This window comes from Cervus elaphus, chromosome 20, assembly GCF_910594005.1.
Source record: "Cervus elaphus chromosome 20, mCerEla1.1, whole genome shotgun sequence".
Classification (NCBI taxonomy): domain Eukaryota; kingdom Metazoa; phylum Chordata; class Mammalia; order Artiodactyla; family Cervidae; genus Cervus; species Cervus elaphus.
The window spans coordinates 33,775,779-33,800,271 of NC_057834.1; the positions used below are offsets into that span (position 1 = coordinate 33,775,779).

The following is a 24,493-nucleotide window of genomic DNA, read 5'->3' on the forward strand; positions in this document are numbered from 1 at the left end:
GAATTTTGTCAAAGGCTTTCTCTGCATCTATTGGGATAATCATATGGTTTTTATCTTTCAATTTGTTAATGTGGTGTATCACATTGATTGATTTGTGAATATTGAAGAATCCTTGCACCCCTGGGATAAAGCCCACTTGGTCATGATGTATGATCTTTTTGATATGTTGTTGGATTCTGTTTGCTAAAATTTTCTTAAGGATTTTTGCATCTATGTTCATCAGTGATATTGGCCTGTAGTTTTCTTTTTTGTGTGTGTGGTATCTTTTGTATGGTTTTGGTATTAGAGTGATGGTGGCCTCATAGAATGAGTTTGGAAGTTTACCTTCCTCTGCAATTTTCTGGAAGAATTTGAGTAGGATAGGTGTTAGCTCTTCTCTAAATTTTTGGTAGAATTTAGCTGTGAAGCCATCTCGTCCTGGGTTTTTGTTTGTTGTAAGATTTCTGATTATAGTTTCAATTTCTGTGTTTGTGATGGATCTGTTAAGATTTTCCATTTCTTCCTGGTTCAGTTTTGGAAAGTTATACTTTCCTAAGAATTTGTCCATTTCGTCCAAGTTGTCCATTTTATTGGCATAGAGCTGCTGATAGTAGTCTCTTATGATCCTTTGTATTTCTGTGTTGTCTGTTGTGATTTCTCTATTTTCATTTATAATTTTGTTGATTTGATTCTTCTCCCTTTTTTTTTTCTAGATGAGTCTGGCTAATGGTTTGTCTATTTTATTTATCTTGTCAAAAAAACAGCTTTTAGCTTTGTTGATTTTGGCTACGGTCTTTGTTTCTTCTGCATTTATTTCTGCCCTAATTTTTATGATTTCTTTCTTTCTACTAACCCTGGGGTGCTTCATTTCTTCTTTTTCTAGTTGCTTTAGGTGAGTTAGGTTATTTATTTGGTTAGAGTTAGGTTATTTATTTGATTTCTCTCCTGTTTCTTGAGGTAGTCTTGTTTTGAACCTTCCCCTTAGCACTGCTTTTACTGAATCCCATAGGTTTGGGGTTGTTGTGTTTTCATTTTCATTCATTTCTATGCATATTTTGATTTCTTTTTTTATTTCTTCTGTGATTTGTTGATTATTCAGAAGTGTGTTTTTTGGCCTCCATATGTTTGTGTTTTTAATAGCTTTATTCCTGTAGTTGACATCTAATCTTACCTCATTGTGATCAGAAAAGATGCTTGATATGATTTAAATTTTTTTTTTAAATTTACCCAGGCTAGATTTATGGCCCAGGATGTGATCTATCCTGGAGAAGTTTCCGTGTGCACTTGAGAAAAAGGTGAAATTCATTGTTTTACGGTGAAATGTCCTATAGACATCAATTAGGTCTAACTGATCCATTGTACCATTTAAAGTTTGTTTTTCCTTGCTAATTTTCTGTTTAGTTGATCTATCAATAGGTGTGAGTGGAGTATTAAAGTCTCCCACTATTATTGTGTTACTGTTAATTTCCCTTTTCATATTTGTTAGCATTTACCTTACATATTCTGTGGCTTCTATGTTGGGTGCATACATATTTATAATTGTTATATCTTCTTCTTGGATTGATCCTTTGATCATTATGTAGTGTCCTTTGTCTGTTTTCACAGCCTTTATTTTAAAGTCTATTTTATCTGATATGAGTATTGCTACTCCTGCTTTCATTTGGTCTCCATTTGCATGTGATGTCCTTCACTTTTAGTCTGTATGGGTCCCCAGGATTGAGGTGGGTCTCTTGTAGACAGCATCTATGGGAGTCTTGTTTTTGTATCCATTCAACCAGTCTTTGTCTTTTGCTTGGGGCATTCAACCCATTTACATTTAAGGTAATTATTGATAAGTATGATCCCATTGCCATTTACTTTGTTGTTTTGGATTTGAGTTTATAAACCTTCTGTGTTTCCTGTCTAGAGAAGATCCTTTAGCATTTGTTGAAGAGCTGATTTGGTGGTGCTGAATTCTCTGAGATTTTGCTTGTTTATAAAGCTTTTGATTTCTCCTTCATATTTGAATGATATCCTTGCTAGGTACAGTAATCTGGGTTGTAGGTTTTTCTCTTTCATCACTTTAACTATGTCCTGCCATTCCTTTCTGGCTTGAAGAGTTTCTATTGAAAGATCAGCTGTTATCCTTATGGGTATCCCCTTGTGTGTTATTTGTTGTTTTTCCCTTGCTGCTTTTAATATTTGTTCTTTGTGTTTAATCTTTGTTAATTTGATTAATATGTGTCTTTGGGTGTTTCACCTTGGGTTTATCCTGTTTGGGATTCTCTGGGTTTCTTGGACTTGGGTAGCTATTTCCTTCCCTATTTTAGGGAGATTTTCAACTATTATCTCTTCAAGTATTTTCTCATGGGTTTTCTTTTTGTCTTCTTCTTCTGGGACTCCTATGCTTTGAATGTTGGGGCATTTAACATTGTCCCAGAGACCTCTGATGTTGTCCTCATTTCTTTTAATTCTTTTTTCCTCTCTGCTTCATTTATTTCCAACATTCTATCTTCTGCCTCACTTATCCTATCTTTTGCCTCAGTTATTCTACTGTTGGTTCCCTCCAGAGTGCTTTGATCTCAGTTACTGCATTATTCATTGTTGATTGACTCTTTGTTTATTTCTTCTAGCTCCTTGTTAAACTTTTCTTGCATCTTCTCAATCCTTGTCTCCAGACTATTTATCTGTAACTCTATTTTCTTTTCAAAATTTTGGATCATTTTTACTATCATTATTCTGATTTCTTTTTCAGGTAGACTCCCTATCTCCTCCTCTTTTGTTTGGTTTGGTGGGCTTTTATCATGTTCCTTTACCTGCTAAATATTTCTCTGCCTTTTCATCTTGTTTAGGTTTCTGTGTTTGGGGTGGCTTTTCTATATGCTGGAAGTTTGTGGTTCCTCTTTATTGTGGAGGTTCCTCCCTGTGGGTGGGTTTGGACAAGTGGCTTGTCAAGGTCTCCTGGTTAGGGAAGCTTGCATCTGTGTTCTGGTGGGTTGAGCTGGATATCTTCTCTTTGGAGTGCAATGAAGTGTCCAGTAGTGTGTTTTGAGGTGTCTATGGGTTTGGTGTGACTTTTGGCCGCCTGTATTTTTGTGCTCAGGGTTATCTTCCTGTGTTGTTGGAGAATTAGCTTGGTGTGTCTTGCTCTGATACTTGTTGGCTCTTGGGTGGAGCTTGGTTTCAGTGTAGGTATGGAGGCTTTTGGATGAGCTCTTGTTGATTAATGTTCCCTGGAGTCAGGAGTTTTCTGGTGTTCTCAAGTTTTGGATTTAAGCCTCCTGCCTCTGTTTTTCAGTCTTATTTTTACAATAGCCTCAAGACTTCTCCATCCATACAGCACCAATGATAAAACATCTAGGTTAATGGTGAAAAGATTCTCCACAGTGGGGGATACCCAGAGAGGTTCACAGAGTTACACAAAGAAGAGAAGAGGGAGGAGGGAGATAGAGGTGACCAGGAGGAGAAGAGGGGGAATCAAAAGAGGAGAGAGCAGTCTAGCCAGTAATCAACTCTCTGTTTGCTCTCCACAGTCTGGAACACTCAGAGAGGTTCACGGAGTTCAATAGAGAAGAGACGAGAAAGGAAGGAGATAGAGGTGACCAGGAGGAAAGGAGGAGGACTCATAAGGAGAGAGACCAGTCTAGCCAGTGATCAGTTCACTAAGTGTTCTCCAGAGCCCGGAACACCCAAAGAGATTCACAGAGTTAAGCAGAGAAGAGAAGGGGGAGGGAGGAGATAGAGGTGACCTGGGGGAGAAAAAGGAGAGTCAAAAGGGGAGACAGCAATCGTGCCAGTAATCACACTCCTAAGTAAAAAATGGGTACTGAAGATTGGATTCTTAAAGGTACAGAATTGATAGCAAATACCAAAAAGCATAGATTAAAAATCTAGAGTAGAGGTTAGACTCTCAAAAATACAATGTTAAAAAAACAAAACAAAATCGCAAAACTTTTTTAAAAAATATGAAATTTTCTTTAAAAATAGGGTCTTTTCCCCCCCAGGGTAATAGGTTTTAAAAATGAAAATAAAGGAGTAATAAAGAACTTTTAAAAAATTTAAAAATTTTAAAATTATAATAGTAAAATATATCTAAGAATTTCTCTGGAATTGTTGAGGGCAGTGTGGGGTCAGTTCAGTTTCAGATAGTTCCTTGTTCCAGCTTATACTTCTTCTCAAAGTCTATGGCCCCTTCCAATGTAACCAGTGCTAACTACAGTCTTTTAATCTGTTGCACCTGTCACTTCCAAGGTGGTTCCCTCTTCTCTGTTTATTTTGGCTTCCTCTGTTTGCAGGTCTTTTCAGTGTCTAATTTCCTCGCTGACACAAAGGGATGAAGGTGGTCAGTTATTTAGGCTCACTGTTCAGTCGTGCTGCGGGGAGGGAGGATCACTGCAAACATCACTGCTGAGTGTGGGGAGCTCTCGCAGTGTCTGGGCCACCCTGGGTTGCCCCCACTCATGGCGTGTGTGCTTTCCCAGACTACACTGCTCAGGCTCCAGGTTGCTCTACAGGGGAACTGTCTAAAGTCGGCCCTGGGTTGCGTGCACTTCCCAGGTCTAAGCCAGTCACGTTCAGGTTCTCGGATGCTCCACAAAGGCTCAGACTCAGTTGGGCCTGCGTTTTGTGCCCTCCCCAGGTCCCAGCAGCTCAGGCGACCAGGTGCTTGGCCAGCACACTCTCCCCAGGTGGGGTGGGGGGGTGGTGTCTTATCACCTCCCCCGTCCCAGCCGCTCGGTTTCCTGGGTGCGCAGCGGGAGCACCGTCTCAGGTATGCCATGTGTCTCCTCTGGGGAGCTGATCTCTGGCTGCAACCCTCCTGGTGGATGTCAACCGTCCAGGATCCCAGGAAGACTTGGTTAGCAACTGGGAGCCTGCTCGCAGTTTGGTAGAGGATGCTGTCTCTGGGGCAGAGTTTGCCCCTTGCCTTCGGGCTCTGGCTGCTGCCAGCCTGCCTCCCTGCCTCCAGTGCTGGATGGGCCGGTCCGCTGCCAGCTAGCTCTCCTCTGGTATTCGCTCAGTCCTTTGTTCTGTGAGCGAGCCCGGAAGTGCCTTAGGTTAGAGCTTTTTGCAGGAAAGTTCTCTCTCTTTTTCCTCTTTTTTTCCCCTCTCTGGCTATCCCAGGTTTGGGTTGCTATCTCACTTTAGCTCCCTCAGATTGCCCTTCAGGGCATTCAGGCCCGGTCCTTACCCTAGGCAATGCAGCCACACCTTCCCGTTCAACCCCCACTTGCTGGTGGCGGATGAAAGCATCTGGGCTACTTCTCCATTGGGAGTTGCAGTTAGGCGCGTAATCTGTGGGTTTTATTTATTTATTTTTTTCCTCCCAGTTATGTTGCCCTCTGAGATTCTAAAACTCCCCACAGACCCACCGGTGAGAGGGCTTCCTGGTGTTTGGAAACTTCTCCTCTTTTATGACTCCCTCCCTGGAATGGGTCTCCACCCCTAACTTTTTTGTCTCTCTTTTTATCTTTTATATTTTGTCCTACCTCCTTTTGAAGACAATGGGCTGCCTTTCTGGGTGCCTGGTGTCTTCCACTAGTGTTCAGAAGTTGTTTTGTGGTATTTGCTCAATGTTCAAATGACCTTTTGATGAATTTGTTGGGTAGAAAGAGGACTCCCAGTCTTATTCCTCTGCCATTTTAGGACCGCCCCTAGTTATATAATTTAAACTGTATTTGTATCCTTCAAACCCTAGTATGTTTACCCTTTAATTCACCCATTTATTCAAGTGATGTTTATCAGCTGTTAATATCAATGTGATGAAATTAGCTCTTAGAAGCCTGGAGCCATCTCAAAATTTTTGATCAAGGAACCCTTTAAACTCTTTAAAAATTATTGAAGACCCTGAGGTTTTGTTTATATTATTTTACTTTGGCAGGAATTAAAACTGAAAAAATTGAAAATATTAATTTATTTAAAAAATAGCATTAAGCCTATTAGATACTAATACACAACATAGATGACATGTGATGAAAAAAGTATAATCAAAAAAATATTTAGAAGAGTGGTACTGATTTAGATATTTGCAAATCTTTTTAAGATCTAGTTTTTAACAGGATATATTTGGATTCTCATATTTGTTTCTGTATATCAGCTAAAGCCATCTCACATAGTATGTAGCCACTGGAAAACTCCTCTCACGAGAGAGAATGGGTGAAAAAGATAATTAATGTCAGTATTCTCATGAAAATTGTTTTGACCTAACAGGCCCTCTGAAAGGAATCCTCTGACCACACTGAGCATGTCTGAGCTAGTGTGTAAGATGTGGTCTACCTGTTGTGAACTGTGTTTGCTGAGGTTTCCTCTCCTTGCCCTGACCATGCTGCCTTTAGAATTTAAAAAGGAGCTAGATGTAGGAGTGGGGAAGCATCACTTTTGAAAGTAACCAATGAGGAGGTCAGGGGCCTCTTTCATCTTTGGGCATTTCTGTGGTCCATTGCAATGGGTATTAAAAAATGCCTGAATGGGGGAGGGGAGGAAATGAGATGTAGAGCTGGGGTCAGGAGGTTCTAAGGGGCACTCATCACTCATTATTTTTGGTATATGTGTGAGAGATGGACTTTACAAAACTTGTTTTATTTTTATTTTCTCTTATTCCTAAATCCCAGCCAGCAAATTAGAACCTACCCTGTGCTTAATAGCATCAGTTGCTGAGAATCAAAGGAGACTTTTTTTTTCTCCCTCCCTTCCTTCCTTTCTAAAGTTATTGCTCTAAGTGCACTGCATTTCAAAGCCAAGAAGTACAGTTTAAAAAGTCTAAAGACAAAAAGCTTCACTATTGCATATATCTAAGCCATGTCTATTCAGTCATACTCCTTTCTTCTTTACCATATGCCAAATTAGTATATGTGTACACATCTATACACATATTTTTTTACTCTATTCGTTTATATAGATCCATTTTGGCTATTTTTGTACCAATTTTATGCTGCCTTAATTATTATAGATTTATGACATATCTTGATATTTGCTAGATGAATAAACCCATTGTAATTTTTTCTTAAATAGTCTTGCCTATTTTAGCACATTACTAAATATAAGCCCCATGAAAGCAATGATACTGTTTATCAGTTTGATTGCTGCACCCCTAGAAGCTTTAATAAAAGTGACACAGTGTAAGCACTCAATAAATATTTGTTAAATAAAGGAATGAACTAATTTTAGAATTAGTTTTTCAGTGTGTGTGCAGCATCTTACTGGGCTTGTTAATAGGACTGCACTGAATTTGTGGATTGACTTTGCATCTTTAAATCTCCCCACCAATGGATATGGATCCATTTATGCAGTTCTTTCTTTGTGTCCTTCAGTAAAGTGAAATAATATTCTACAGAAGGATCTTGTCTATTTTTGCTGTATTTTTGTAAGGTGCTCAGGTGTTTTTGTTATTGCTGTAAATGGATATTTTTATATAACAACTCTATTGAGCTATAATTCACAGAACATAAAGTTCAGACTTTCAAAGTGTGCAATTTAGTGGTTTTTAGTAAATTCACAGCGTTGTGCAACTATCACCACTCTCTAATTTCAGAACATTTTTATCACCCCTAAAGATACCCTGCATTAGCCATCAGCAGCTGCTCTATTTCTTCCCTTTCTCGGTTGCTCACAAATACTAATCTACTTTCTATCTCTATGGATTTGCCTGTTCTGAAGACTTTATATAAATGGAATCATACAATATATTGTCTTTTGTGATTAGCTTATTTTGCTTAGTGTAATGTTTTCAAGGTTCAACCATGTTGTAGCATGTATCAATATTTTTTTCATTTTTATGACTAAATAATATTCTAATATGTTGATAAACTCTATTTGTTTATCCATTCACCAGTTGATTAAAATTTGGACTGATACCACTTTTTAGGTGTTATGAATGTAACATGTGTTCATTTCTTTTGGATATATGCCTAGAAATGAATTGTTGCTGGATTGCATTTTGGTGAGGATTTTTGCTTCTATATTCATAAGGAATATTGACCTGTAGTATTTTTTTCTTGTGATATCATTGTCTGGTTTTGATCTTAAGCTAATACTAGTCTCAAAAAAAGACAATACTAGTCTCATAGAATGCATTGAAAAATATTTCCTTCTCTTGTTCTTTGAATGAGTTTGTAAACGATTGGGATAAATTCTTAATGTTTCATTGACTTCACCAGGGAAATTATCTGGTCCCGGGCTATTCTTTATGGGAAGTTTGTTCTTGTTATAGGTCTATTCAGATATTCTATTTCTTCTTAAGTGGGTTTTGATAGCTTATGAATTTCTGGGAATTCCTCCATTTTACCTAGGCTGTCTAATTTGTTGGCATACAGTTGTTCATATAATTCTGTTGGAATCTTTTTAAATTTCTATAAGGTCGCTGGTAACATCTTCTCTTTAATTCCTGATTTTGGCAGTTTGTGTCCTCTCTCCTTTTCTCTGGGCTTCCCTGGTGACTCAGATGGTAAAAATTTGCCTGTAGTGCAGGAGACCTGGGTTCAATCCCTGGGGCAGGAAGATGGCCTGGAGAAGGGAATGGCAACCCACTCCAGTATCCTTGTCTGGAAAATGCTATGGACCGGAGAGCCTGGCGGGCTACAGTCCAAGGGATCGCAAAGAGTCAGACACAACTGAGTGACTCTCACGTCCTTTGGCAGTTGTGCAGTGTGACCTCTCTCTTTTTGCCTTGCTCGGTCTAGCACCAAGTTTTATTAACTGTGTTGATTGTTTTAAATAACCACCTTTAGGTTTTGTTAATGTTTCTATCATTTTTCATTATCTATATCATTTGCTTCTCCTCCACTCTTTTTATTTTATTTTTTCATTTTGTTTATTTAGATTTAGCTTGCTCTTCTTTTTCTACATTTTTTTAAAGTGGAATATTAGGTTACCGACTTGAGAACTTTCTTTTTTTTAATATACACATTTACATATTTCTCTCTAAGCATTGATTTTTCCATATTCCTTAAGTTTTGGCATGTGTTTTCATTTCTCTTAAAGTACTTTCTAATTTTCTTTATGATTTCTTCTTTGATACATTGGTTATTATTTAGTGTGTTAACAGCCACATATTTATGAATTTTCCAAATTTCCTTTTGTAAGTGATTCCTAATTAATTTCTTTACACTCAGGAAATATACATTGCTTGATCAATCCTTTTAAATTTCCTGAGGTCTACTTAATGGTCTAATATATGGACCGTCCTAAAGAATGTTCTTGTTGAGAAGAATGTGTATTTTGATAGAGTGGAATGTTCCTTGGATGTCTGTTCTATTTGGTTTGTAGTATTGTTCAAGTCTTCTGTTTCCGTGTTGATCTTAGGCCTAGTTGTTTTATCTATTGTTGAAGATGAAGTGCTAAGGTTTCCAACCATTAAATATATTTCTCCCTTCAAATCTGTCAGTTTTTGCTCCATGTATTATGAGAATTTGTTATTCAGGATGTGTACAATTTATAATTATTATGTCTTCCAGATGGATTGAACTTTTATCACTATAACATGTACATCTTTTCTCTTGTAACAATTTTGGTTTTACAGTCAACTTAGTTGATATTAATGTACCCATGTTATTTTTTGGCAACTGTTTGCATGGCATATCTTATTCCATCTTTTTACCTGTAACAACTATCTGTGTCTTTGAATCTATAGTCTGTATCTTGTGAACACTGGATAGTCAGATCATATATTCTTAATTCACTCTGCCAGTCTCTACCTTTTTATTGGATTATATAGTTTACTTCTATTTAATGTAGTTACTGGCCAGGTAGGATCTAATCTCCCATTATACTATTCATTTCCTATATGTCATTCTTTTTTCCTTTTGTCATCTCTTACTGCCTTCTATTTGTTAAATAGATATTTTCTAGTGTAACATTGTCACTCCCTTGTTTTTCCTTCTCTAGATTTTTAAAAATTATTTTTAGTAACTTCCCTGAGAAAGATTGCACATAATTTTTTACTCTAAAAGTTCTAGTTCCTATTAATACCACTTAATTTGCAAAGTATGCAAAGCCCTTGTTCTAATATAGCTTAATTACCTCACCTCTCCTTATGCTATTGTTGAGATGTATGCTAAGTTGCTTCAGTCCTGTCTGACTCTTTGTGACCATATGGACTGTAGCCCACCAAACTCCTCTGTCCATGGAATTCTCCAGGCAAAAATAGTGGAGTGGGTTGCCATGCCCTCCTCCAGGGGATCTACCTAATCCAGGGATTGAACCCAAGTCTTTTATGTCTCCTGCATTGCCAGGTGGGTTCTTTACCACTAGCACCAGTGTTGACATATATATATGTGTATATACACACACATATACATGTGTGTGTGCTCAGTTGCTCAGTCATGTCCAACTCTGCAACCCCATGGACAGTAGCCCACCAGGCTCCTCTGTTCATGGGATTTTTCAGGTAAAACTACTCAAGTGTGTTGCCATTTCCTACTTATATATATATATATATAATATCTTTATACATCTTTATACAAGTCCATTAACAAAATTTTTGATTGTGTTATGTGGTTGTATTTTAAGTCAAATTGTTGCTGTTCAGTCATTCGGTATGTCTGACTCTTTGCGACCCTATGGAATGCAGCATGCCAGGCTTCCCTATCCTTCATCAGCTCCCAGAGTTTGCTCAAACTCATGTCCATTGAGTCAGTGATGCCATCCATCCTCTGTCATCCCCTCTTCCTCCTGCTTTCAGTATTTCCCAGCAACAGGGTCTTTTCCAATGAATCAGCTCTTTGCATCAGGTGGACAATGTATTGGAGCTTCAGCCTCAGCATCAGTCCTTCCAATGAATATTCAGCAATGATTTCCTTTAGGATTGACTGGCTTGACCTCCTTGCTATCGAAGGGACTCGCAAGAGTCTTCTCCAGCACCACAGTTCAATTGCACCAATTCTTTGGTCCTCAGCCTTTTTTTTGTCCAGCTCTCACATCTGTATATGACTACTGGAAAAATCATAGCTTTGACTATATGAAACATTGCAGGCAAAGTAATGTCTCTGCTTTTTAATATGCTGTCCAGGTTTGTCATTGCTTTTCTTCCAAGGAGCAAGTGTCTTTTAATTTCATGGCTGCAGTAACCATCCACAGTGATTTTGGAGCCCAAGAAAATAAAATTTGGCACTGTTTTCACTGTTTCCCCATGTATCTGCCATGAAGTGATGGGACCAGATGCCATGATCTTCGTTTTTTGAATGCTGAATTTTAACCCAGCTTTTTCACTCTCCTCTTTCACCTTCATCAAGAGACTTTAATCCTTCCTCACTTTCTGCCATAAAGATGGTGTCATCTGCATATCTGAGATTATTTATATTTCTCCCGGAAATCTTGAGTCCAGCTTGTGCTTCATCCAGCCCAGCATTTCACATGATGTACTCTGCATATAAGTTAAATAAGCAGGGTGACAATATATAGCCTTGACACATTCTTTTCTTTCCCAATTTTGAACCAGTCCATTGTTCCATGTCCAGTTCTAACTGTTGCTTCTTGTCCTGCATGCAGGTTTCACAGGAGGCAGGTAAGGTGGTCTGGTATCCCCACCTTTTTAAGAATATTCCACAATTTGCTGTGATCTACACAGACAAAGGCTTCTGCAGAGTCAATGAAGCAGAAGTAGATGTTTGTTTGGAATTCTCTTGCTTTATCAATGATCCTGTGACTGCTGGCAATTTGATCTCTGGTTCCTCTGACTTTTCTAAATCCAGCTTGTACATCTTGAAGTTCTTAGTTCATGTACTGTTGAAGCCTAGCTTCGAGGATTTTGAGCATTACTTTGCTAGGGTATGAAATGAGTACAACTGTGCAGTAGATTGAACATTCTTTGGCATTGCCCTTCTTTGTGATTGGAATGAATACTGACCTATTTCAGGCCTGTGGCCACTGCTGAGTTTTCCAAATTTGCTGGCATATTGAGTGCAGCACTTCAACAATATCATCTTTTAGCATTTGAAATACCTCAGCTGGCATTCCATCATCTCCACTAGTTTTGTTTGTAGTTATGCTTCCTAAGGCCCACTTGACTTCACACTCCAGAATGTTTGGCTCTAGGTGACTGATCACACCATCATGGTTATCCAGGTCGTTAAGCTCTTTTTTGGTATAGTTCTTTTGTGTATTCTTGCCACCTCTTCTTAGTATCTTCTTCTTCTGTTAGATCCATACCATTTCTGTCCTTTATTGTGCCTATGTTTGAGTGAAACATTCCCTTGAAAGTGAAGTTGCTCAGTCGTGTCTGACTCTTTGCAATCCCGTGGACTGTAGCCTACCAGGCTCCTCCATCCATGGAATTTTCCAGGCGAGAGTACTGGAGTGGGTTGCCATTTCCTTCTCCCAGGGATCTTTCAAACCCAGAGATCGAACCCGGGTCTCCTGCATTTCAGGCAGACACTTTATCATCTGAGTCACCAAGGAAGCCTGGCTATCTCTAATTTTCTTGAGGAGATCTCTAGTCTTTCCCATTCTATTGTTTTCCTCTATTTCTTTGCATCATTAACTTAAAGAGGCTTTCTTCTCTCTCCTTGCCATTCTCTGGAACTCTGCATTCACATGGGTATAGATTTCCTTTTCTCCTTTGCCTTTCATTTCTCTTCTTTTTTCAGCTATTTGTAAGGCCTCTTTATACAACCATTTTGCCTTCTTGCATTTCTTTTTCTTGGGGATTTTTTAAAAATTAATTTATTTTTTATTGAAGGATAACTGCTTTATGGAATTTTGCTGTTTTCTGTCAAACCTCAACATGAATCAGCTTGTTGTATACATATCAGCTTGTAGGTACACATATATCCCCTCCCTTTTGAACCTCCCTCCCATCTCCTTCCCCACCCCACCCGTCTAGGTTGATACAGAGCCCCTGTTTCAGTTTCCTGAGCCACACAGCAAATTCCCGTTGGCTATCTATTTTTCATGTGGTAATGTAAGTTTCCATGTTACTCTTCCCATACATCTCATCCTCTCCTCCCCTCTCCCTGTGTCCATAAGTCTATTCTCTATGTCTTGGGAATGATTTTGATCACCACCTCCTGTACTGTGTTGCAAACCTTTGTCCATAGTTCTTCAAGCACTCTGTCTTAGAGATGTAATCCCTTGCTTCCATTTGTCACTTCCAGTGTATAATCATATGAGATTTGATTTAGGCCATACCTGTATGGCCTAGTGGTTTTCTCTACTTTCTTCAATTTAACTCTAAATTTTGCAATAAGAATTTCATTGTCTGAGCCAGTCAGTCCCTGGTCTTGTTTTTACTAACTGTATCTCCATCTAGAGCTTCTCCACCTTTGGCTACAAAGAATACAGTCAGCCTGATTTTGGTATTGATCATCTGGTGATGTTCATGTGTAGAGTTGTCTCTTGTGTTGTTGGAAGAGAGTGTTTGCTATGACTGGTGCATTTTCTTGGCAAAACTCTGTTAGCCTTTGCTCTGCTTCATTTTGTACTCCAGGGCCAAACTTGCCTGTTAATTCAGGTATCTCTTAACTTCCTACTTTTGCATTCCAGTCCCCTACAATGAAAGGACATTTTTTTTTTTTTTTTGGTGTTAGTTCTAGAAGGTCTTGTAGGTCTTCATAAAACCATTCAACTTCAGCTTCTTTGGCATTAGTGGTTGGGACATAGACTTGGATTACTGTGATATAGAATGGTTTGTCTTAGAAACGAACAGAGATCATTCTGTCATTTTTGAGATTGCATCCAAGTACTGCATTTCAGACTCTTTTGTTGACTATGTGGACTACTCTATTTCTTCTAAGGGATTCTTGCCCACAATAGTAGATATAATGGTCATCTGAATTAAGTTCACCCATTCCAGTCCATTTTAGTTTCCTGATTCCTAAAATGTTGATGCACACTCTTGCCATCTCCTGTTGACCACTTCCAATTTACCTTGATTCATGGACCTAACATTCCAGATTTCTATGCAATATTGTTCTTTACAGCCTCAAACTTTACTTTCACCACCAGACACATCCACAACTTTTTGTTTATTCTGCTTTGACTCAGTCAAATGCATCAAATAGGAGCAGAAACGAGTTGTGAACAAAATATATCCATCTTGGCTTTTATCCTTATTATGTGTATACATTTTTGTCTTTTTCCTGGATTTAGTTGGAATGCTCAAATGTTTTGTCAATATTTATGCTGTTTGATGCCTACTTCTGATAGGTGCTTAAAGGTAAAAAAATTCCTTTTTAGTCTTAGTTTGGCAAGAGTGTTTCTGATTAATTGGGTGTTGGATTTGTATTTAATGCTTTGTGTTTTTCATCTTTTGAATTAATCATATGAATTTAATAATTTAATTTGTTAATATGATCAATTATTCTGACAGATTATTTAGCATTGAATCATCCTAGCACTCCTAGTCTGAACTCAACTTGGACATGCTGTTTTTTCAAACTGTGAATTCCTTTTGTTAAGATTTTATTTAGAATATTTGCTCCTATCTGTCAGCAATGTGTGTTTAATTTTGTGTTTTTAACTGCCTGTTTCTAGTTTGATTCAAAGTTTTAGAAGCTAGTGGTCTCATGATTTGAGTTGGGGAGATTCTCCTCTTTTTTTATTAGACTTGAAAGAATCTGCATATTTTCTCTTAAATGTTTGGTCTCATGTCTTTCTCTTCAATAGGAGTAGAAGGTATATTTTGATTAAATTTTTGTTTTTGACTATTGGCCTGTTTATTTTTCTGCTTATTCTCAGGCCAAGGTTAATTTATATTCTATTAAAATTATGTCTAAAGTTTTTCCTGCTATTATCTTAGTTTTAAAAATTTTATTTGTATCCCTAGTTATATATATGTCTTTATTTTATTTGTGGTTTTACTTAGGTAGTTCTTTTATCATTTGCTCTTGATTATATATACCTAAACTTTTTATTCTCAAGACCTAATTTATTTTTATTAAGGTATAGTTGATTTATTTATAGTATTACATTAGTATCAAGTGTGTACAAAGTAGTAATTCAGTATGTGAATCACTGTATTGATTTATCTTCAATATTCATATATTGTCCTCTTATTTCACTCGTTTGTCTTCTTGTTCTGTTATTCAAGACATTCCATCAAATTTCTCTTGCCACTCTCCTATTTAATTTTTTATTTCAGCTAATATATTTTTAATTTGTGAAATCTGTTTTTGCTTCTCAGAACATACCTTTTATATAGCACTGCTTTTGTTTCTCCGATAAAGTATTTTGTTGTGTCCTTCTGAAAATGTTAAATAAGCATCTTTGGAAAGATCTTAACATAGTCCCTGCACTGTATCTGATTCTTCTGTATTCTTTTGTTATCTGTTTATTGTGTTGATGTCTCTTTCCATGTTAGTGGTTTTACTCAAATACTTGGTGATCCTTTCAGTCAATTATGACTATGATTGAAATTTGTTTTTGTTGTTGTTCAGTTACTAAGTCATGTCTGATTCTTTGCAACCTTATGGATTACAGCATACCAGGATCCCTGTCCTTCACTGTCTCCCAGAAAGTGAAAGTGAAAGTTGCTCAGTCGTGTCCGACCTTTACGACCCCATGGAGTATAAAGTCCCTGGAATTCTCCAGGTCAGAATACGGGAGTGGGTAGTGGTTCCCTTCTCCAGTGGATCTTCCCAACCCAGGGATGGAACCCAAGTCTCCTGCATTGCACGTGAATTCTTTACTAGCTGAGCCTCAAGGGAAGCCCAACAATATTAGAGTGGGTAGCCTATCCCTTCTCCAGCAGATCTTCCTGACTCAGGAATCCAACTGGGTCTGCCAGAGTTTGCTCAAATTCATGTCCATGGAGTCGGTGATGCTCTCTAACCATCTCATCCTCTGCTGTTCCCTTTCCTTTTGCGTTCAGTCTTTCCCAGCATCAGGGTCTTTTCCAGTGAGTTGGCTGTTCACGTCAGGTGGCCAAAGTATTGAATTGACATTGTATGCTTGAGATACATATGTATGTGTGTATGTGTGGTGGGATGAGATAGATTGGGTGGTGGGCTTTACTTAGTAGGGTGATAAAGCTGGGTAATATGGTAAAGCTGGCTTTATTAGGGTAAGCTTATTTTTTCAACATAGAACATTGAACTGTCCATATCTAAGTTTTTGTTCTTGAAATGCTGAATTCCCCAGGGGAAAATCCTTCAGTTTTGAGATGGGGAGCTCTAAGACTTATTGTCAATATCCTGATAGTCTTTAACCTTTTCCTCACTTAAAAAAAAAATTATTATTATAGAACACTCCCAACCCTACCCCATCTCTTTAACTCTCTCCAGGAGGCAATCCTTCAGCCTTCTGCTCAGGTGGAGGAAAGGTTCTAATTGTATAATGTCTCTTAAAATTTTTCAAGCACCTCTATTTTGTTAGATTAATCATTCACTCTTAGGTTCACAAGTACTTACTACCCACTTTCCTGAATACGTCTGGCATTCTGATTGATAAATTGACATTTAGGTTGTTCTCTCTGCCTCAGGCATCTCCCGCACATTCTATAATCCATCAGCATTCTCCTGTGTGCTCAGTCACATAGAAATCAATAACAACTTACTAAACTGCTTTCCAGATTTCAAAATTTTGTCACACACATTCTTTTGCACTCATCTCCTATTTCCTTTTGCTATGGAAGTGAGGCTATTCTTAAACGTAGTAGAGTTTTAGGAAAAAGTCAGAAATAATGCAATGTGAAATCTGTGTTTTGTCAGAATTCTCTCTACTCTGAACTTACATTTAACAGAATTTCTATAAATTTTATTTATTTGTTTTAAATTGTGGTTAGGATTAGCTGGTATGTTTAGCTTCACACTGAGCAGAAGTGAGTTTAATTTTCTTGATTTATTTTATAAAAATATTACTGCTTTTTCTCTCAACACTTCTAGTTGCTTCTGCCTGTATTTATGTTTTATTGTATTTCCCTAGTATTCGTTATTGCTAGACTCTGTGTCATTAACCATGCTTCTTTCTCCAAGTACTGCTCTCATCTGGAAATCACCAATGCTGCTCTCCTGTTGCCTACCTGGGAGCAAGGACTGTTGGGGAAGTCTCCTTCTCCTGGGCTAATACACCCTGTTGCTTTGTCCTGGCATTTATCATTATCTTATTTTCCTCCACCTCTGAGTATGAAGCAACTTTTATGCTGCTTCCGTTTCAAGCCTAGACTTTCCTTTTTATTCCTATATACTTCTAAGATACCTTATCAATCCAATTGCATTTACTGGAAGTCTCTTTTTCATGCCTCACAGTTGCTCAATATGGCTCATAGTCTCTAGTCCACTAGAGGCTATGGACTAGATAAAAAATATTCCATTTTTTAAAGCACTGGCTATCTAATCCTAATTTTAAACTCTTTCCTTTCCCTTCTTGTATTTGGTACAGGGGTAGGGTTGACAAGTGTGGAGAAGAGAAATGCTGTAGGTACTCATTTTATTATTGTTGCTGTTTTTGTCTGACTGTGACCCCATGGACTGCAGCACTCCAGGCTTCCCTGTCCTTCACTATGCCCGGTGTTTGACCAGGCTACAGTGAACTTGAAAAAAACAAATTTTCTTCTTTATAATTTTCTGAAATGTTTTTCAAAGAATCAGTATTGCTTTTATAATCAGAAAAATGCCAACTCACATACTACTATTTTAGAATAAAAGAATAAAAAAGAGAAATAAGGGACTTTCTTCTCAGATACTTTGCCATTATGCCAGTTTGGAGCATCCCTCACTCAAGCATGCAGTATTTTTTATGGCATCCATATCTCCCATGTTTTTCCTAAGTTTAGGGGGTCACACAGGAATAACTCAGAGTTCTACTTTGCTTTTGGTATTTAGTTAAAACCTGCTGCTGAATTGCTACTTTGGTTTTCAATTTCTACAAAGTGGATGGCTCAAAATTTTGTATGCTGTTTTTTGACATCTCTGAATTTGTAGGTTAACAAAGATCATGTAACAGCATAGGTTATTATCTCTAGTCAGTATAACATCAGTACTCTGAATAAAGCAAGAGTACTGTTTGTATGTCTTTGTATTCAAATATACATATGTTTGAATTTCATTTATGTTTTCAAATGCAGTGAATCATTCTGTCTGTGAATTACACTGAAATAGCTTTATATGCTTTACATGTTAAAATTCTATTATGTGAAGAATATATTTCATCATTATAAAAGTAAAATACAAGAATAAATAATGATAATGGTGAGAGTTGTTCATTTTCTGGACAAATTTAAGAGTTTTAAATAGTTAAATAAATAGGAAAATAATGCTTCATACAAATATTGAAATTTGTTGGCTATTACATAGTTTTAGAAAGAACATTATATACTTATAAAGCCAAAGTTTAAATGTACAAAAAAGAAAAGTGGAAATTAAATATCAGAATTCTAATATTTGTAAAATTGTGTGGTGTTCTTTATTTATAATACTAAATAAAAACAACTTTTAAGCATGGTATTTTTAGCTTCTTAATTCCATTTAATCCATGAATCTTATCAAATTTTACACATGAGTTACAGCATGATTTTAAATCGTGTAGGACAATATGCAGTATACATTATTTTAATACGTACCTAATAAAGAACATGAAGAAAAGAAAGTGTCAGAGAAAAATGATATGTTACTCTCAAGATATTTTGCTCCTCTACAAATCAGCTTCTCACTTGAAAAGTGATCATCTACCAAGTACCCCAAGTGTGTGTTTTAGTGACTGCTAGAGTAATCTAGCAGCTACGATGAAGACTAAATGTCCTTTCTCTTAAGTGTCAAGTGTTTAAATATGATTACCAAATGTTTAATAATAAAATTCCAATGTTATTAAGTTTTCAAATAGCATTTTAATTTTATTTCAGTATCCCAGATATGCAATCTAATGATGTTAGGCTGAGGCATTGGCTTCAGTTGAATATTTTAACTTTCAATTATTGAGTATTTGTTCAAAATACATTGTAGATGCTCCTCTCTCCACTAAAATTACTTAAATAAAATGAAATAGGACAGATCAAGCTAGAATGTAAACATCAGAATGCACTGCCTGTGGTAAGGATAAGTATGATTTGTCAATGTTCCCTTTGTATGTGGACACACACAGATGCAGAGAAGATGTATACGTGCATACTGGCTTATGTTACAATATGCATTTCCTATTGAGGGATGGACGGATCATGGTAAAGAGTTTGAATTTCACTGAATGAAGAGGGAACATTTTTGATGTAGAGCAAGATAGGCATTAAATTGCTAATGAAAGATAATCATACAGAGTTTAGAAGGGTTTTTTGTTTTCTTTTAAATGAGACTACAAATACATGACCTGCACATTTAAGGAAGAATACAACAGTAATTAGAACCTAAATACAAGTGGGAGGAAGGTCAAAAGTTAATTAGTGAAATACTATATGATGGCCTGGAAAAATTGGAAAGGTAAGAATACAGGGATAATGTTAGCCAATAATAATAGGGATAATGATGCATTATATTAACTTCCTATGGTTACCACAACAATTCTACTGTTAATTCTACTCTAGTTGATTCAATAACCTAATGGGAAAGATGGCTGACATTGATAACCTCCTATTGTAGATAAGGAAAGATTTCCTTACTTCCTTAGGAATACGCAGTTGGGAAAGTTATACATAGTTGGGAAAGTTATACATAGTTGGGAAAGCTAAGGTGTGTCTTAAATTCAAGTCTCAAGATTTTGCGTTCTTCCCAGCAAAGGAGACCAGTTGGGAAGTGAAGGGTGGTGCCCATATGTCTGGGGAAGCTAAGTGCAACAATCACTTTCTGTACTCGTGAGCTCTCTGAAGCGCTGTACCAGGCTAAATGACTGGGATGTGTCTGGAAGATGAATCATCCAGAAGTGGAATTCCCCTCATTCTTCTCCAGGGTGTCTAAGGAAAGAGAACTGACCCTGAACCAGGACTAGGGATTAAAGTGATAGCAGGCAGACAGAAAGGCAGAATCATAAATATCTCTGGTTTGTACACAGTACTGTATTTAAAATGGATAACCAACGAGAACCTACTGTTTATCACATGGAACTCTGCTCGATGTTATGTGGCAGCCTGGATGGGAGGGGAGTTTGGAGGAGAATGGATGCATGTATATTTATGGCTCAGTCCTTTCACTGTCCACCTGAAACCATTACAACATTGTTAATCGACTATACTCCAGTACAAAATACAAAGTTAAAGAAAAAAAAAATCTCTGTGGCAGTATCCTCCTCAGATGGATGACCCTGAACTCTCTGATATAATTAGAACTTTACAGACATTATACTGCTTTTCTTACTCCAATAAAAATAAAGAATATTTGTCCCTGATTTGTCATTTACAAAGGATTTTCACACTTACTGTTTCACGTGTTGGTCAGGAGAAACTGACATGTTTTGTAGATGAAACATCTACAAAATGTTATTTGTTTCATCTACATGCTTTTTAGAGAAAACTTAGGCTTAGAGAAGCTAAATAAATATTCAAATATATGAGGTGAATAAAAAGTAAAGCCAGGTCTCAGAATGCAGTCTCTTTCTCACAGTGTTCATGTTAAAGTGAATACACTTTACCCTGATGGCCTCTAAACATTACTTGCTACTATTTTCAGTAGCTAACTTTGCAGATACGGATTATTATTAATAGACTTGAATGGACAGAGCAACATTTTTGAAGCTACAGTCTAAAATTGAAAAGCATTTACTGAGTAAGAGAGGCCATTGACAAACAGTGGGTCACTTTATTTTTGGGTTCTCTTGGATTACACCATAAATTTTGAAAAATACTCAGAGGTAGGTAAGATTGAACCACAATGGGCTATTTATGAAATTACAATATTTGAACATAGTCCTAATTTTTGAGATTATTAATAACATGAAGGAGAACACAGCTTCTGAAAACACCACCACTTGGTACAACTGAAACATTAAACTAAACCTAGTGAAGACTTTATCTGGTTATGACATCATGCATTTATTTCAAACTTTCATTTTTAAAGACATCATAGGAAATGCTTGTTCTATAATAATGTACGTGCGAGTTTGGAGGTAGGAGTGAGGAGGTGATTTCTTCTTTATTAGAAAGTTCATAAAAGGGAAATGCTTTTAGTTTGGTGTTTTAAAAGTACATTCTGGTTGAATAGGCAGTGAGGGTGGCAGTAAGGGATTTCCATGAAGTGACAGTAAGCTGTAGAAATGCATGAGAATATGAGATAGGAAGTGAGAAATCACAAGCCACTAGGTGTCCTGTGTGGAACTGGATGACAGGCTCGTGGAGGGGCACTGGAAGTGGAGGTGACTAGTGAAAGATGGCATATTAATTCAGATCCTGGGGGTCTGAAATGATAGGGTTGATGGGTTACATCTTTTTCTTTTTTTTTGAGTCACTAAGTTACCATAAACCACTTTCCTTACCCATTCACTTCTTTCCAGTCCTCTCACCTGACTAATCCTTTTTGTAGATTCTCTCTTGTCCTCCCATTCACTATCCACTTTTATCCATTCTGCAAGCATCTCCAAAGGCAATACTATTTCTTTTTAACTGGGTGAGCTATTTACATATATTATCACCAACAATCCTTGTACATTCTTGAAATATAAATGCCAAAGATTACTTGGTGCTACCTCTTTGATTAAATTATCAAGGAATTTTAATCATTTTCAAAAAATGTTTCTCTTACATATTCCTGAAAACTTAAGTTCCAGGTTGGCCATATATGTGAAAAAGATCTAGACTTCAGGAGTTGATAAATTATATAGATGCTTATTATCACTGACAGCCATTTATTTATGGTGTTTAAGATGCAAGGAACTTGAATTGCCCACAAAACAATGACTTCAATTGGATGTTAAACCTTTGTAACTCTAAATGGATAAAAGCGAGCTTCATGTCAAAAAAGAGTTATAGAATGTATTTAAAAGTTTAGTACTGCCTTGAAGCAGCCTCCCCTCATTAATCCTTTCTACTATCTTGATCTCATTCTGTCCTAGGCTACGCATACAACCCGTGTACTTCCCCAAATCAAGTTCTTTCTCTTACGCTGATTCTCCATACCATCTATGTTCTCTTGTCCGATGCAGGCTTGCTTGTACTTTGGAGCCCCCTTCTCCAGGGCCTGGATTTATAATCCTTTTATCTCCTCTACCCAACCACAGCATGGTAGGCTCCAGAATTTTCACTCCAGGTGCTGCTGGCACTGCTTTACTTTCTCTTCTCTATAGAATCTTCCAAGACCCTCTTTGTAACAGGCCCATCTTATCAGGAAAGCTTCCTGCCCATGGCCCGGAGCAGAGCATCCTTGGCCTCTTTGTTCCTCAGGGTGTACACCACGGGGTTCAGTAGTGGGGTGATGACGGTGTAGGTCACTGAGATCAGCTGGTCCTGATCCTTGGTGTTCTCTGACTTGGGCTTGAGGTAGGCGATGGAGGCACAGCCATAGTGGACGATGACCACAGTGAGGTGGGAGGCGCAGGTGGCAAAGGCCTTCTTCCGACCTTCAGCTGAGGCAATTTTAAGGATGGTGGAGATGATGAGGATGTAGGAAATGAAAACCAATCCCATGGGAACCAGGATCACCAGGACACTGATGAGCAAAGTCAAGATCTCATTGACAGTCGTGTCAACGCAGGAGAGCTTCATCACAGGTCGGATGTCACAGAAGAAGTGGGCCACCTTTGTGGCACAGAAAGGTAACCTGAATACAGACGTCACCTGTGTCGTGGCCACAATCAGCCCGATGCTGCAGGCCCCCCACACCAACTGGAAGCACACTCTCCTGTTCATGATAACTGTGTACCTCAAGGGATTGCAAATGGCCACATAGCGGTCGTAGCCCATCGCTGTGAGCAGGAAGCAGTTGTTGATGGCCAAAGTGATGAAGAAGAACATCTGAGTGGCACAGCCTGCCAAAGAAATGGACTTACTCAGGCCTATGAGGTTGCAGAGCATCTTGGGTATAATGATGACAGTGTACACGATCTCTGAAGCTGACAGCATGCTGAGGAAGAAATACATGGGGGTGTGGAGGTGGCGGTCAAGGCTAATGACGGTCACAGTGATGATATTGCCTGCCAGGGTTAATACGTACAGTGCAAAAAACATGATAAAGAGGGTGAACTGGTGCTCACAGAAGCTAGAGAAACCCTGGAAAGTAAACTCACTCACCAGAGTGTGATTCTCTTTCTTCATTAAGTCATAGATGGCATCTAAGAAAGTAAAAAATTCTATAAGGAGCCTAGTTGGTTGATTTCTGTTATTAGCAGACTGGGCAGATTCTTTTGCTTAATCTACTTCAGGTTTCTGCTGATTTATAGCCACACTCATGCTCATTTCTTTTGGGAGTAGACAGGGGAGAAATGTTCTTTTCTCACTAAAGTGTGTGACTTTCAGGGTCAAATGGTATAGACTCATACCCTACTTCTATCATACACTAACTTGTCTTGGGCAAAGAATTAACATATCTAAAACCAATTTCCTTACCTTTATATTAACACAGTGGTGATAACATTATCACAGAATTGTTGGTAGAAACATTTTAAACTAAGTATCATACTTAGAATTTGAACAATTATTGAATCCATTCAAGTTCAGTGGTGTCAGGCAGAGCTCTAGGCTCCATGTACGCTCCATGTCCAACTCTTTGTGACCCCCATGGACTATAGCCCAGCAGGGTCCTCTGTGCATGGAATTTCCCAAGCAAGAATACCAGAGCAGGTTGCCACTTCCTTCTCTAGGGGATCTTCCTGACCCAGGGATCGAATCCACAACTCCTGCACTGTCAGTCGGATTCTTTGGGGCTTCCCTACTGACTCAGATGGTAAAGAATCTGCCTGCAATGCAGGAGACCCATGTTCTATCCTTGGGAATCCCCTGGAGAAGGGAATGGCAACCCATTCCTGTATTCTTGCCTGGAGAATCCCATGGACAGATGGAAGGCTACAGTCCATGGGGGTCACAAAGACATGACTGAGTGACTAACCCTGAGAACACTGGTGCCACCTGGGAAACCCCTCTAGGCTCTGTGGATACCTCCTAATTCCTGAGTGTCTAGGGTTTAAGGTAGAGGTCTTGTCACTATGGCTTACACACTGCTTTTTCATTTGAGTCTTTCAACTCCGAGGTCCTATTCCTCTCAGCTTTGGTCCTACACTACTCTTCCCTAGACACTGCTCAGCTGTCAAAGCCACACAAAGCTCATGACCTCTAAAATCCTTTCTCTCTCTCTCTTCCCTCCCTCCCTCCCCCTCCCCAAATCCATGTCCTTGTACATGTAGGACATGTGTATGCTGGTTCTTTTGTGTTGAAAGAACTATAGTGCCTATGTGATTACAAAACATGTTCACAAGCATTATTTAATTTCATCACCATCCAGTGGAGCAGGGAGGGCAAGAATTATTGTTTGTCTTCAGGAGAGACTGAGGATCAGCTCTATTTAGGAAACTGTGGACACACAGATGTCAAAGGATGAAAATCAATATTTGAATACATGTCTTCTGATCCTGTGTCCATTGTTCTTTCTACTACAAAATTGTATCACAGATACAATAGCCCCCACCATGGCTACATTATACAGTCTTTGAGAGTAGGGACCATGTGTTCCAACTCTGTGTTGCTAGTGTGACCACTCCA

The 24,493-nt window shown here is 38.1% G+C and overlaps 1 protein-coding gene across 1 annotated transcript; it reads right to left on the bottom strand.

The window, feature by feature from the left end:
• Positions 1-22,083: 22,083 nt before the first annotated feature.
• Positions 22,084-23,053, bottom strand: LOC122678191 (olfactory receptor 10J1-like). The gene has a single exon (XM_043878754.1). It carries the CDS (start codon positions 23,051-23,053, stop codon positions 22,124-22,126), a length of 930 nt encoding a protein of 309 aa, XP_043734689.1. The 3' UTR covers positions 22,084-22,123.
• Positions 23,054-24,493: the final 1,440 nt, after the last annotated feature.